This window comes from Diabrotica undecimpunctata, chromosome 5 (assembly GCF_040954645.1).
Source record: "Diabrotica undecimpunctata isolate CICGRU chromosome 5, icDiaUnde3, whole genome shotgun sequence".
NCBI lineage: Eukaryota > Metazoa > Arthropoda > Insecta > Coleoptera > Chrysomelidae > Diabrotica > Diabrotica undecimpunctata.
In genome coordinates, this window is record NC_092807.1 from 105,361,395 (window position 1) to 105,376,796 (window position 15,402).

At 32.9% G+C, this 15,402-nt stretch overlaps 1 protein-coding gene across 1 annotated transcript in view; it reads right to left on the bottom strand.

Annotated features, from left to right (window-relative positions):
* Nucleotides 1-15,402, bottom strand: part of DAT (Sodium-dependent dopamine transporter) — a 97,542-nt gene that overhangs the window by 40,388 nt on the left and 41,752 nt on the right. The window contains exons 3-4 of the mRNA XM_072532462.1: nucleotides 10,360-10,494; nucleotides 4,285-4,439 (exon numbers count right to left, since the gene is read on the bottom strand). Of these exons, the coding sequence (XP_072388563.1) occupies nucleotides 4,285-4,439; nucleotides 10,360-10,494 (290 nt within the window). The remainder of the gene's footprint in view (nucleotides 1-4,284; nucleotides 4,440-10,359; nucleotides 10,495-15,402) is intronic.

The following is a 15,402-nucleotide window of genomic DNA, read 5'->3' on the forward strand; positions in this document are numbered from 1 at the left end:
GCACTTTGCACAAGCATTAGAAGGAGGGTAAAATGACACGTTAAATTTTTCGGCGAATATTTTTCTATAAAATGACTTTAGTTCAGGTGTTACATTGTGGGAACTATAATGATCTTTGTATAGCCATAGCCGATAAATACATTTTCAAAACATTTAAATCTTGAGACAAATTTTTTTTCAGTATGTTATCTTGAATAATGGCTTACATACGAAGGAAAACTTTTAATATGGTCTTCTATTATCGTAAATGCTTCGTCAGTGACTTTCTGTTGGTGTCCATGCCTTCCTCTTTGGTCTTCAGGGCAGATACCATCTGTACAGTCTCTTTTCTTCTTAGCTAATACTTTTATTTTTCCTGGTTTTATATCAAGAGCATTTAAAAAGATAGTACAGCAAATTTTAAGTTTTTGTCCCTCATCATTTAGGAAACAAAAAATTGTAAACTGCCTTTTGCTTGGCTGTCAATTGTGTCTAGTCTTTCAACTTTTTTGTCAACTTCATTAAAATTCTGAGCAATAAACTGATTTTGAGAATTTACGTCTAGTGCATAAAATTGTTGAAAAATTCTTAGTCTAATACTTTCTGAAAGTATCTCGACATATTTCCGTTTACATGAGCAATCAGGTTATAAAAATTTTTCAGAACAAACTTATTTGACGTTGAAAAATAAGGGTTTCCCTTGTTTCTTACATCCCGACGTTTATTACTCTGCCAACCACTTGGATTTCTTTTTCTCTTCTTTTGTCAATGCATTTCTTCCTTTGCCTTCTTTTGTGCGAGTATTGAAAGGATTCTCAACTAACTTATCACCAGATGACGACTCATGGGATGGTTCGTAATCAATGGCAAAAATTAATATCACATCCAGCACTTTATCTTTAAATTTGACATAGAGACTACACAAATCTCAAATATACAATAACCCTTAAGCAAACGTTGTGGTGTTGCCGGTGCAAAAACCATACATTTAAACAAGAAATGACTGTTGCGACATAAGCAGTTCTGACATTAAAAATTTAAATCTCAATAATGCCTAAGTCGACTTATGCATTTCTTGTACAAACTTTCAGTTTAACCAGAAAACCTATATCTACAAAGGTATTTCTAGTACTAATTTTAAACGAGGCTTTGAGAAATAGATATTTCTTGATTTTATAAAAATGTGATTTTTAAGGTTAGATAGACTTAGGCATTTCTTAGGCACTGAAACCGTTGTGGTTTTTTAAGACACTTAGAACAAAAATGTCAAAGGTGCAAAAAAGTGACTTAGGCACTTCTTGTACCAAGCCACAGATGTATCAGCTAATTGTCATATTTTAGTTTTTTTTTAAATAAAATTAACCTTTGATTATTAATTAATAATTCAGAAAAGTTTAGAAGTTCATTTCGACATTTAGTGTATTACATCTTTCTGTCATTTGGTACATAACCATATTTTTAAAGTTTCTTTTCTTAGAAAGTTCAATGTACCATTTGTTAATAAACATAGTTTTAATTCTGTTTTGTTAGAAGATTAAAATTAATGTAAGGTTTGTTGATAAATTTGCATATTTTTATTTGTAATAACTATTTATTTAAATAAATAAATATGTAATGTTTCTCTTTAAACCTAGTTTCTAACCTAACTAAAATTCTAAAAGGAATTTTTTTAAACGGTGACCTATTCTAAATAGTTTAGGAATCTTCTTGTTTAGTGTTGCCCAGGACATCTCTGTAAGTATTTTATTGATTTCTTTTTTCTAGTTAGGCGTCCCAGTCCTCCCAAGGAATCCTTAATATTGTTCTGAAGCTATTTTCTTACGACATTTTAAAGTAATTACTATTTTAATCGGAATAAGCTACAATTGAAGTTAAAATAAGCTTATTGACGTTTCAATCTCCACTTCCGAAATCGTTCTCAAAAAACAAATATTTATAGATTAAAGGAATCCTTATCCACGAATCAACTCCTCAACCAAACCATGGTATCCCTAAGCCCAGTAATTGTTCGGTGTCCCCTTTCAACCCCAATAAGCAAATTATAAATTTTTACAACGCTTCTGTTGTGTTGCTAATGTTCTTTTTTAGCGTATATGACTCCATTTTGTACAATAACACCAAAAACACATAATACTTCGGTATTCGTAATTTGAGTTGTAGGCTTAGATTATTACTGCAAAGTACTTTTATCATATTATTAAATGTTGATGGGGCTTTTACTATTCTTGATTTAATTTCTTGTCTGTTGCACTGTTTTTACTTTTAATTTTAACCCTCTACGATTGAATTTCTCCTATTTATTTTGTCCCGTTGGCTCACAGATTTCGTTGGAAATTTCTCGATACTACTTCGAGGCGCAATTAAATTCTCTAGACTAAACTAGAGCGTCGTAGGTCATTGGCTGCCCACTGATATTCGATAGACCAAGGGCCGGCGAGATTAAATCCCAACGTCTAAGATGGGCTGGCCATGTCCATAGACTCCCTAATAACCGCCTTGCCAAGCTAATATGGGAGGAAGCCCCCACAGGAAGAAGTCCCTTAGGACGTCCACGAATGTGATGGAGAGACAATATATGGTCAGATCTAAGAACAATGGGTCTACCCACTGACCCAACTATTATGGACGACCGTTCAAGATGAAAGCAAGTTGTGCAGTCAGCCAAAACCCACCCCGGGTTGTAGTGCTACGAGAAGAAGAAGAAAAAGAAGGTCCGGCGTAATACGTATATATGTCTGTCCACCTTTTGACGAGTTAGCCGTTAATCCCTAACGCCTTTTGTTGTTGTGCCATTTCAATGTTCATGAATTGTCTTTGTGATATTTATAGTCCTTCCTTCCTCTTATTCACAGTCTTATCTATCAAAACCTATAATTCTTCAACCTACTCTGTTAGTATTACCGTATCATCTGTGTATCTGATATTATTGATAGGGGGCAGAGATAGGTACTCACAATCCAAATTGTATTTTTATATAAATTTGTGAAATTAAAAATTGTTTTGTCCGACAAAAAATAAAAACAAAATTAACAACAAAAAACAGAGTTTCCACGTATACAGCACATTTAAAAATTTTCATAATGATTTGGACGTGTTTAATTTTAGATTTTGTAACTTGTATTTTATTTTATGTCCCCTGATTTGACTTGTCTTTCATCATTTGAATTTTTTTGTTTGAGTTCAGAGTTTTTCACACAATCACAACTTTCTTTTCAACAATCATCAATATTATTTTGTATTTCGATAAAATGTATATTTTACTCAGTTATAAATAAAAATCCAACTCCTGACACAGAAAAAAGCCCAATTTTAGCTTAAGGCTATGCTAGAGGATGCTAATCGTTTGACCTACATATGCACATGTCATGTAATTGCTTTTAATTTAAAATTAATTAAAACTTAATAACATAAAAAATATTTTTTTTTGTATTTTAACACGACATTAGTCATAGGTGTCCTAATGTTTATGTTGCTCTGAATCATAATTAGAGCAATAAAATAATAAACGAGTAAAAGACAATAAAAAAGAAAAATACAATTAATAACTTTTTTGTTGACAAAATCCACAAGAAAAATAATTCCTGTAGCTGGCTGTATACCACGTATAACAAAAGAGGTTAGTCTTTGTATGTGGGTATATTTTATTTTATAAAAACCCTTAAAAGGGCAACATTAAAAGCACGAACGTTTTCGGAACAACTGTTCCATCATCAGGTTAAAATACAGGTTACCATGCCTGAGCCACCAAAATATTTGGGTAAAAACCCTTTAAAATGAAATGTGTTACCAAAGATTGTACATGATGTTGATAATATTATATAATGTTTAATATTTATTTTAATTAGATTTTACTTCAGGTAACATACACCCATGCTTAAGTGAGTTCCAGTGTCCGGAGAGTAAACCTCTTCAAACGGACTTGTTGCCAGCTGAAGTCCGTTTGAAGAGGTTTACTCTCCGGACACTGGAACTCACTTAAGCATGGGTGTATGTTACCTGAAGTAAAATCTAATTAAAATATTAAACATCATATAATATTATCAACATCATGTACAATCTTTGGTAACACATTTCATTTTAAAGGGTTTTTACCCAAATATTTTGGTGGCTCAGGCATGGTAACCTGTATTTTAACCTGATGATGGAACAGTTGTTCCGAAAACGTTCGTGCTTTTAATGTTGCCCTTTTAAGGGTTTTTATAAAATAAAATATACCCACATACAAAAACTAACCTCCTTTTTTTGTTGAGGTTTGCAATTATTAGCGTAATATAAAAAATAAATAAAATAACAAAATGTACTTACTGGTCTGCAGTTCGGGGTGTTCCAAGAATTGTCACACGTTGTCCATGGTAAAAGATTTGTGAATGAGGCGAAGAAGAATCGCAAAGCCCACGCTATTATAACATTGTAGTAAAAATCAACGTAAAATGCTATCAAGACGACAGCATAACCTATACCTGAAATGGAAAAATAAACGTTGATATGAAATATTTCAAATCCACACACATTAGTATACAATTTGTTAGACGCTGCGCTGCTTAAAAAAATTAGGTTGTACATATTTTAATGACAAAATCAGCTGTTGCTGGTATCTCTTATAACGAGTCACGCATTATCCTTAAATAAATGCTCCAATTTATAGCGATCTGTCTGCAAAAATCTCCGTTAATCTCCCGCCGAGTTCTTAGTCAATTATCCACTTTTGCTAATCTGCGGAAACGGAGGACGGATACAGCTGGTAAAATGCATTGTGAGTGCTCTTTACACCACAAAAGACACTTCTGCCACAATTCCACCGTCGCTGTCGCGCTAAAACTTCGGGATTTGGGATTTTCGACATCATTAACGCAGTGGAGATGACGAGCAATCGCTTGCGAGCGAAAACACGACGAGATAGGTGTATCAAGTTTTGGACATTTTTTGAAAATGTCTTTCTCTTTGAAAAATAATTAACAATTCAATTAGAAATAGTATATTTATCTAGATCGCAAATAGTTTTTAAAAATCAAATATTTTTTGTTGTTAGTTATAGAAGCTTATGAAATTGTATTCATAGTAAACGCTATTGTATATTTATGCTTTTGCTTTTGCTGTTATGAAACTCTGGTCTTCTTATTGTCCTTTCTCTATAAGTTCTGCAAACCTTTCGCTCTAGGAACTGAATAAAAGATCTTTTGGCCGATGAACGCAAAATATACTCTACTTTTCTCTTCTTTTATTTTCTCTATAAAGTAATACTAAATCTTAAGAAAAGAGATATTGTCCTTTTTACCAGGAAAAGAAGAATCACGGGCTTAATACCCTCAAGGATTCTAAACTACAGTCTAAATTTTTCTGACGATGTGAAGTACCTTGGTATTACCCTTGACAGGAAGTTAACATGGAACTCACACTTAGATGGTCAAACTGTGGAAGTGGTCTTCAAACAAGAATGAACTGATTTACCTATGGACTGATGTAGTAGGCTGTATTAATACTCTAAAGCCAGTTTCTAAAAGAGGAACTTTTACGATTCCTGAATTAACTTCACGTTATAATTAACATTTACTATTGTTTATTATTTTCAAATAAATAAGGTTGCCTTCTTTTTTAGTTTTTTTTGCACAAATAATATCTTTGGAGCAATGTTAATATAAGCAACCCATTAACTTTGCTCCAACTATATGTTATTATACAAAATTTCATGCTTTTAAGAGGTGGAGCAAAGTTACCCCACCCTATAGGTAACCTTGCCCTCCATTTTTATAAAAAAAAATATGTAATTAATTATTTTAATAATAAAAAATACCATACAGTAATTACATTATATCGTAGGTATACTGCAAAAACCAGGTAAATGTCGGAATACCGAAATCGAGAAAAAACATTTTTAAAGTTTAGTTTCATATTGTGAATTAAGCAGTCTGCTTGTTTTTGATATTAGGTATTCTAGTGAAAGATGCATATATCTGAAATGATATTCTATCATTAGTTTGAAAAAGTTGAGACACCTATCTGACTAATCCTAAATTTAAGTTGGAAATGCTATCACTTAACTGGTTTTACCTGTAAATCTAGATAAATCAATTACTCTTCAAATAACATATTTAACACAAATATAATAAACCAAGTATAATATTGTCCAGTTTTGTGATCGAGATATGAGGCTTTTACTAGGTAATAGCAATGTTTTAAGGTATTAGTCGATATTTATGACATTTAACTGGTTTTCCCTGAAAATTTTATTAACAGCTGTGTGTAGTTATAGTTATTGTTTATATGAATGACAGGCAGTTTTATAGAAAAAATCAAATTTATTTCGAATATAATAATAACAATATTATTATTATGAGGCTTCCTCGTTCGATTCGTCACTGAAAGCAGGCTCTGGCAAGATGTTTGTTACATCATTTCCCGTTTTCAAATTACGATACCACCCGTGGTATTCCTCCGGTATCACTCCCTTACTAGCTTATAGCTGTACCAAATCTCTCTTTTTTGCTATGCTAATTTTCAAATGTGCATCATATAGTGCTTAAGTTCTTCAAGATTGCTTGAATTAGCTGATAACTTGGCGTGCTTTTTCCTTGTTGACTGCCGTGCAGTATCAGTAAGGAAATAATTGAAGCTTGTTGACATGTCACAATTAAAATAATTCTGTTTGTCTCTCCTTTCACGAATCTCATTCTTTTTATCTTCAACCACATTATTTTTTCGCCGTTTTGGTCTTTTGTCCGGTTTTTAATTAAAGTGTGTGACACATTTTTTAAATCATAAAAGTCCTAGTATTTAAATTCTTTACATTTGTATGGTTCTATACATACTTTTTTATCATCAACCTTGATATTTCTATTTCCTCTTGCATTTTGAAAAACAGACAAGTAATCTGGCATCCCATAGATAGATCTGTGTTTTTTAGCGGTTTCGTTACTACTCTGCATAGAGTCAACTTCATTATAGGAATGTCCAGAATCTAAAAATTTGTGTTCAATAATATTTAAACGGATTCTGTCCTCTGTAGGTATCAGAAAATAAACTTATTTCACTTACATATTCTGGAACACATTTTGATAAGTAGTGGAGTATAATGCTTTCTATTTCAGAACTTCCTTGTCTACCGTTAATTTCTGACCAGTCAAAACAGTAAGCTGCATTTGGTAATGCGGCTTCATATACACACAAATTGTAGACACATAATTTTCGAGAATAATATAGTTTTCCAGTCAATCCACTTGGAATCTGTAGTACGGCCTGTAGATCGAAAGTAACTGAAACAAAATCCCTTTGTTCATTAGATCTTTTCTTATCATTTTGTTTTTTAAGATTACATACTTCTTTTCTTTTCTAATGTTCTCTGTAACTGTCTTCTAAATCCGATTTGTCAGTTGGATTAGCCCTATCATATTTATTACAAACTAAACATTGATCTTTTTTAGCAACAAAAAGCTTAAATTATAGTCGTTAGAAAATATTCTTCGATATGTAATTTCGCTAACACCTTCCAGTTTCTTCTGCACATAGTCATTTATAAAAAGTTGGTACATTTTTCTTATACTTAAATTTTTGTCCAAATATCTACGCTTTGAACTTTGACGAATATAATGTGGGCCCATGGTTGGAAAAGACTCAATATGAGCCGTCACGATTTTTCGGGTTTTACTGCTTGTTTTATTTGGCGGTGTATGCTTGCCTCTTTTATCCGTATCCGTAACAGCCTAGAATATCAGTTTTTCTTACAACATCTTGTATTAACGACTCCGATATACAAAGTGTCTTACAAAGAAATTTCTCACATACCTGTATGTCTTGACCATTCAAAGAAAAGTAACACTTTTTGGAAAATGCACGTGGTTTTTTAAACTTCAACGGACTGCAACGACTCTCTTTGGTGGCTCCGTTTTAATACGTGCAATAAGAAAATGTTTCAGGCCTACATATTCTTACTTTCAATAATCACGACATAGTCTTTGTTTGTAATCTTCGCTGAAATAACTGGCACATTTGTAAAAGCACTCTGAACAATTAACTGGTTTTGGCATTGCTGGTCTATGGTCTTTTTTTTATCTTATAAGGCAAACCCTCAGCACGCCTCCTTTTTGCGACATTTATTACCCAATCTTTGGGGTTAGCTTTTCTCCAACGTTTTAGTGGACGTACGTCTTTCCATACTTTGTCAAGAAGTAGATTTAATATCCAACTAGCTATTTCAGTTGACACTAAATTGTTCGTGGATGCACCTATTTCAGTATCTTTTTTCTCATTATTTAGGCTATCAAAGTGTGTAAATCATATAGACTTCCAAGAGAGATCTCTTCACTTGGCTGATATGTGGGATCTACATCTGAAAAGTCAATATCAAAAATGGATTCCATCATTGAGACTATATTGTTCTCAGAATCATCAAGAATTGAACTGTTCTCTTCAGTTATTCTATCTGTGTATGTGTTATAAAGATCATTTATGGGTTTAGCTTAGTAACCATTTCTAAATTTTAACTCAACCCGTTTTCAAGTAGAATGAAGTAAGTGTACTTAAAGGTTTTTACTAGTCGATATGAAAGAGAAATTTTAATAAATCATACACGTAAAATGTATTAAAGACACTTATCACCTTTTTACTGAATATGGTTTGCAGTAGTAGAAATATATTGTTGTCTGACATAATAATATATGTGGGCTTACTTTGTTTTACATGCAACAGAACTTTAATTTTATGGAAGTAAGTAGCGATATATTGTTTTATTTGAAAACGAAAAGTTGATTAGGTGTAACTTATTTGTTTATTACACAAATTATCTGCTGAATGGTAAGTCGTATCATTTATTTGGTTTTACCTGTATGTAGAGCGGAAAAAGTTGAGAATTTTGGTATACTTAACTCAATATTTTAAAATTTGTCATTTACCTGGTTTTCGCAGTATACCGACGATATACTTTCTTCATCACTTAAAAAAAAACATAAGACTAGTAGCAATTTTATACACTTTTCCTCGCAATTCCTTTAATAACTCCTAAAAGTGGAGCAAAGTTACCCCAGTTTACGGTACCCTAATTTTCCTGTACCTATATGTTAAAGCTGGCATGTTGTTTTTCTGCACAGTTCCGTACCCGGTCTTGGAGTATTGATCTGAGATATACCTATTCTCTTCTATGTCCAAGTACTGATTGGGCACCATCCGTTCCTCGCCGGGTGGAGTGTTGATTGGCCCGTTCCATCTATATTTCTTTGACTCTTTTCCTTTGTGTGTGTTTTAACGCACCATAATTGCAGTTTGGATTTTATGTTAATAACTGGATTTTATTTTTCGCAGATATTAAACAGTGGGTCATATCGCCGTCGATGTCATCATCGCCAGGATTGATGTTTGAATTTTTATTGTATATATTACCTAGGATCTAATGTTATTTTGGTATTTATTTATTTCTAATATATTTTTATTTAATTTAAACCTGTGTTTTACTGAGTCTGCTGTCTAAAAGAGCTAAATGTCAAACGCTATTTGACTTTGTTGAACGTCTTGCGATAATCTATTATAAAGTATATATACAACGTAATATTACATTAAATAGAAATAAATCTCGATCATTTGTTCCATATACAAAAGATGTTCTCATGTACTTATACCGTTGGAAAATCTGGCCTGCTATTCTTGTATATATGGCATGCTCTGATATTACAGACGTAACTACAAATTTTTAACACTCTGTATAATATTGTCCAAGAAATACACTTACTAGCTTTTAGTACAGTATTATTTATTACCAGTTCAATACCCATATATAACATCACCTTCCGTCGTAAAGTATTCAAAAACATTTTTACAGCTTCGTGCGCCGATGCTAAGTGCTCCACGGAATGGTCATTCGAGTGTGTCAGATTATATGACTTCCATTTTTATAATAATTCTCGAGCCTCGCCGGTCGACAAAAGTTTAAGAGTTCTTGAATTGCTTTCCGCACTTTTCTCATTTTCTCCCCATGAAATTTGCAAATACGACCACTTTATTTAGCCGTAACTCATAGATTTTTGACGCTGAGCCGAAAAGTGTTTCTCTCTAAAGACTGAAGCTTCTTAAAATGTATTCGAATTTAATGATATTAAACTCTGTCAATGTATAAAAGTTAAAGGAATGTGTATTATTAAATCCTCAACATTATAGTTGAATCAATAAAAGATTCATTTCTTTTTGCCATAGGAATTTACTTTAATATCCTTCAAGACACGTCTTCTATCGTTCTTTTTACTCTTCGAATTTTATATAGCGCTGTCGAAAAAAAAAACATAATTTTGGAAAGCCATGATATAACTTATTTATAGAACTTGCCTAGTAACTAGGAAAATCAAATGAATCTGTAAACAATTTAACTGGTTTAATGTTAAAAAATAACTTCTCTCTTACCTTTAAATAACGGACATAACCTTCCCCAACAAGTAATAGCTCCTTTTCGATTAAATTGTCCTAAAGCTAATTCCATATAAAATAACGGTATTCCTCCAACCACCAACATAATACAGTAAGGAACCAGGAATGCCCCTGAAAAAAAATAAGTATTTAGGTATTTTGTCGACATCGTAACTACAAAACTATACAAGAACGTGTTAAATAAAATGTTTATGTTTGAGTTAAGTTTCATACCAAAACATTGAAAATTTGTTTCCTAATTTTACGAAAAATTGTTTTATTAAAATCCAATTCGTCCAATTCAGTTCTTTTGTGTATCTCTCTTATTATTACTAATATCTTATTACTATCTCTTATTACTAAGGTAGGCTTCTAGATAATTGAACTTCATTAACCATTTCAAACTTCTCTAAGGCTCCGGTTGTTTTTTGCAGTGAGTTTGAATAATCGATTGTTACAATTTTTGTGTTTTGTTAATTGATCTTAAGATTACATCTATTGCTTTCGGTTTCCACCAGATGTAGCAGACTTGGCATTTCTTCTTCGCCTTATGGCTTGACGAACCTGGTGATGGTAGGATATTTGTACAAAGCCATTAATTCGTTGTTGGTTCTTCTCTCCCACTCGTCTTCTGTCTGTCTTCCTTCCTCCGAAAACACATCTCAATATTTTTATTTCATATCTTTCCAGAGTATTCTCTTTTTCTTCTTATTTAATAGTAATTAAGAAAATTGCGTCTCAGATTTTGACACCACTTGCTCACATTATAAATGCTTCCTTCAATACTGGTGTGTTTCCCAGTATGCTAAAAACTTCTATTTCACCGGACTTAAAACAAGATTATCCTGAATTAATGTCAAATTTTCGACCATTGTCTGTTCCATCTGTGGTATCTAAGATTATTGAATATGCCATGCTAAAACAACTTTTACCATTTTTAGATATCAACCAAATTATCACATAGCATCAACATGTATTTCGAAATCAATTTTCTACTTCCACAGCCATTAACAGTTTCTATGAGGAAGTTTTTTTTTTGTTTTTTATTTAGCTTTACGTGTCTCGACAGCATAGGTCACTGACACAGGTACAATTTTATTACGTTACATTATAGGAATATACAGTAACATTACATCAATAAAGAAATACATTAAATACATTAAATATTGGTACAATTATTAATTATCAAATTCTAAACTACGTTTCTTCTTCTAGATCTCCTGGTAAAGCTTGGTTTCATTGACGAAATTAGTAAGGTTTTGGAATTAATCTGGCGAACTGAGAATATTTTGTAGGTTTCGACTCAAAAGATTATTTTTTCTTTCGTTGTTAACGTGGGGACGACAGTCTACGAGAATATGTTTAACAGATAGAATATTACCACAGTGTATGCATGTAGGTGGATCTTGGGAAGTCATTAAATGTTTATGAGTTAGTCTTGTATGGCCGATTCTAAGTCGGCGAATTAAGATTTTGTTTTTTCGTATCATGGAAGGAAACTCAAGCTTTTTAAGGCTAGGATGGATGTCACGAAGCTTGGAAGGTATTTTATTCCAGTGATCTTGCCAAGACATTTGGATGATATTTTTAAAATGCGACTGTAAATCTGTATGAAGTTGTATGTTTTCCATATTAGAAGACGAGACTTGTTTTGCAAAGAGGTCGGCTAGTTCGTTACCTGGCATTCCTACATGAGAAGGAATCCAGATCATGGTTATGGATACTCCCATTGAGATTAAACTATCAAAAGAGTTTTGAATAGCTTGAATCAAAGGATGTACCGTGTACATACTTTTGAGAGAATAGATAGACGCTAAAGAGTCTGTACATATTGCTACTTTTTTAGATTTTGGGGATAGTAAGTTTGTAGCTTGGAGAATAGAGAATAATTCAGCAGTATGTATGCAGCAGAAGAGCGGAAGATTACAAGATTTGATTAAATCTGTGTTTGAAGTTAGAGCATATCCAACAGCTATAGGACTCTTAGAAGCATCTGTGTATAAAATTTGGTCAAATCTGTTGTTAGCGATTAATTCTTTAAAGGTTTACCTTAGAAATTGTGGATTTGTCTGATGCTCATCATAATTAGTTAACGAGAGATTAAAATCTGCTATCAATTTATTCCAGGGAGGTTTAGGTGATATTAATATTGGAGTTCTGACTGAAAGATCGATATTATTCAGATGTGGTGAGAGATACTGTGGCATAGACTGAAGTTTAATAGGAGAAGGAGAGTTTAAAAGTTTATTATTTAATAATTTATAAGCTAGGTTTTCGGTATTAGCTGAGATTCGAAACGAATATTTTAAAAGGAGCTGCCGGCGACGTAGCCAGAGGGGAAGTTCATTAGCTTCTCTGTATAAACTCTGCGGGGCTCGACCTGAAGGCTCTAAGGCATATTCGAAGTGCAGTGTTGTGTACAGAATTAAGAAGTTTTAAATCTGATGGGCTACCAAGCATATAAATGAAACTGCAGTAGTTTATTTTATAACGAATAAGACATCTATAAATCTGAAGCAAGGAGTCTTCGTCTGCACCCCAATGATGATTAGACAGAGTTTTTAATAAGTTAGGATTTGTCTGAGGAAGTTTTACTCTCAATTGAAAAGAGTGAAAATCCACTGCCATTTTTTTTAACCTCAGTCGTGCGTTTGATTGTGTGCAACACGATGTACCTACTCGTCAATAGATTGTACCGATATGGTGTTGGGATAGGGGATGATCTATCTATCTCCAACTGATCCTGAATTTTTTCATTAATTCAAATATTTAATATTTATTTCATTTTATATAGAAAAGGTCGTGTTCCACATATTTTGTATTCCACAATGGTATTTTTATTTCTAAAAATAATACTTAGCCGCCACAGTTGAATCGGAGGGCACGTAAAACCATCGGTCCCCCTGGGATAGTGAGCATCGACACTAGTTGTCTGAAACAGGGTTACATATGTTATTGACGACGGAACAATCCGAAAGGATCTCCCTGGCAAAAATGTCATACGATAATAATATTATTATTAGTAGGTTCATCTCAAACTTTATTTCTAAACGTTTTTGCAACCTTTCATATGCTGGTCCTCTATGTGTAGTTGTTCAGCTAATTTATGTCGTTTTTTCATCGTTAGTGGTATTTTTAATGGAAATTTATACCATACTAGTTTGTTATTCCACGCTATATTATAGTCAAGAATTGTTTTTGGTATTATTTTTTAGTATACCAAAATTGACAGTATTGACAATATTATTTATTTTAAAGTCATCTGTAAAATGTATAATATGTATACGTCCAAATTGTCAATATAAATGAGGCAGAAGAAATTAAATTATTAAAAGAATTTTTTGTATTACTAATTAATCGAAACACACCGAAGTCAAAATCGTCGTTAATTCGCATTAAACGTAGTAAATAACATAAAAATTTCGCAAGAACAATCTTCAGAACCATGTTGAAAACAGATAGTATCCTAAAATATCATTAAAATGTACGAGACAGCAACAAAAAGCAAATGCCAGATGAAACATTTTTTCCTAAAACTTTATCGAATACTCAGTAATGACAGTTAAAAGGGTAAAACGAACGCCCTTTTAAAAACCAAAATCAGGTTACTTAATTAACGTCAATTTTTTTACTTATTATAGCGGAAAAAGATATAACTTAAAGCTCTAAATTTGAAAGTTCATTTGAACTTTTTTATAAAGTAATTAAAAACTCATATACATAGTGGATTCTTTAATGAATAATGCTCAAACAGAAAATTGTTATTAAATTCTTTTGACGAAGAGCCTAGTTAAAATTTTTATTATTTCCATAAGAATTAAAGAAAAGGCGGTAATAAATTTTAAATGGATATTATGTTTTACACTATTATAAGTAGTTTTTTTATTAGATTTTACACACATTGTTTATATTAAGTTCCTCCAAGTATAAGTTTAGGAAACTACAGAAGATTTCTGACTCACAAGATTGGTAAAATGCCTTCTCTAGAATTGGCTCATCTACGTAACACTCCACTCCAGAATTAGTCGATGGAGGGACCAAAAAATGGTCTCTTACAGGGAACTGACGACCAAATCATAAATGAACAAACAAAACAATCTATTAACGCTGATTACCTTAGCCGACATGGAGAGAGCTAACCAAACTAAGACTGGAAGACTGTAAGACTGGCGTCTAACTTTGTAATCTTAACCTAAGAATGGAGATACTAGGAGGTCGATACGGCCGAGAAGGAAAGTAAGTACTAGAGTTTCACTGGTTCATCAAATTCGAGAATGATGAAAATTTTTTTGCGAATCAATCGACACTGTGTCATCGTAACTTTTCCTAGATTTCACTAGTTTCTGTGGAGTTAGGGTTTTGTAAAGGGCCTTAGGGCAACGCACCAACGGAAGAAGCAAATGAAGACGACAAGGAGTAATTTTATGAAATTTTAGAACACCAGTACACTCAAACTAGGTAAAGGAGACCATCTTAGAGCTGTGATCGGCACATATAGCTTACATGATAACACTAATGATAACGGATCAAGACTGGCAGAATTCGCTGTAGCCAACAATATGGTAGTAAAAACTAAACAATTCCAAAGAAAAGATATACATAAACTAAACTGGGTGTCAAATGACAGAATCACACAAACCAGATAGATCATGTGCTTATCGATGGAAGACATTCTAGCAATATCATCAGCGCACACAGTCTGAGGGGAGCAGAAAGTGACTCTGACCACTTCCTGGTCAGAACAAAAATGAGAACAAGGCTAAAGACGAGACAGCCAAAGCAACGCCAACAAGGAAAAAGATGAGATATTTCAAGGCTCGATTTACCTGATAATGAACGCTAATATCGGGCACTGATCCAAAACAAATTGCAGACACTAAAAGAAGAAGAAACATCAACGCCAGAATTGACCATAGACCTGAAACGGCAAAATATAACGAACGCCACAGAAAGTGCCGCAGCGGAAACTATAGGAATAACAAGAAGAAAAACCAGTGGTTTGACCAGGAGTGCGAACAAAGCTTGCTTTAGAAAGCAATC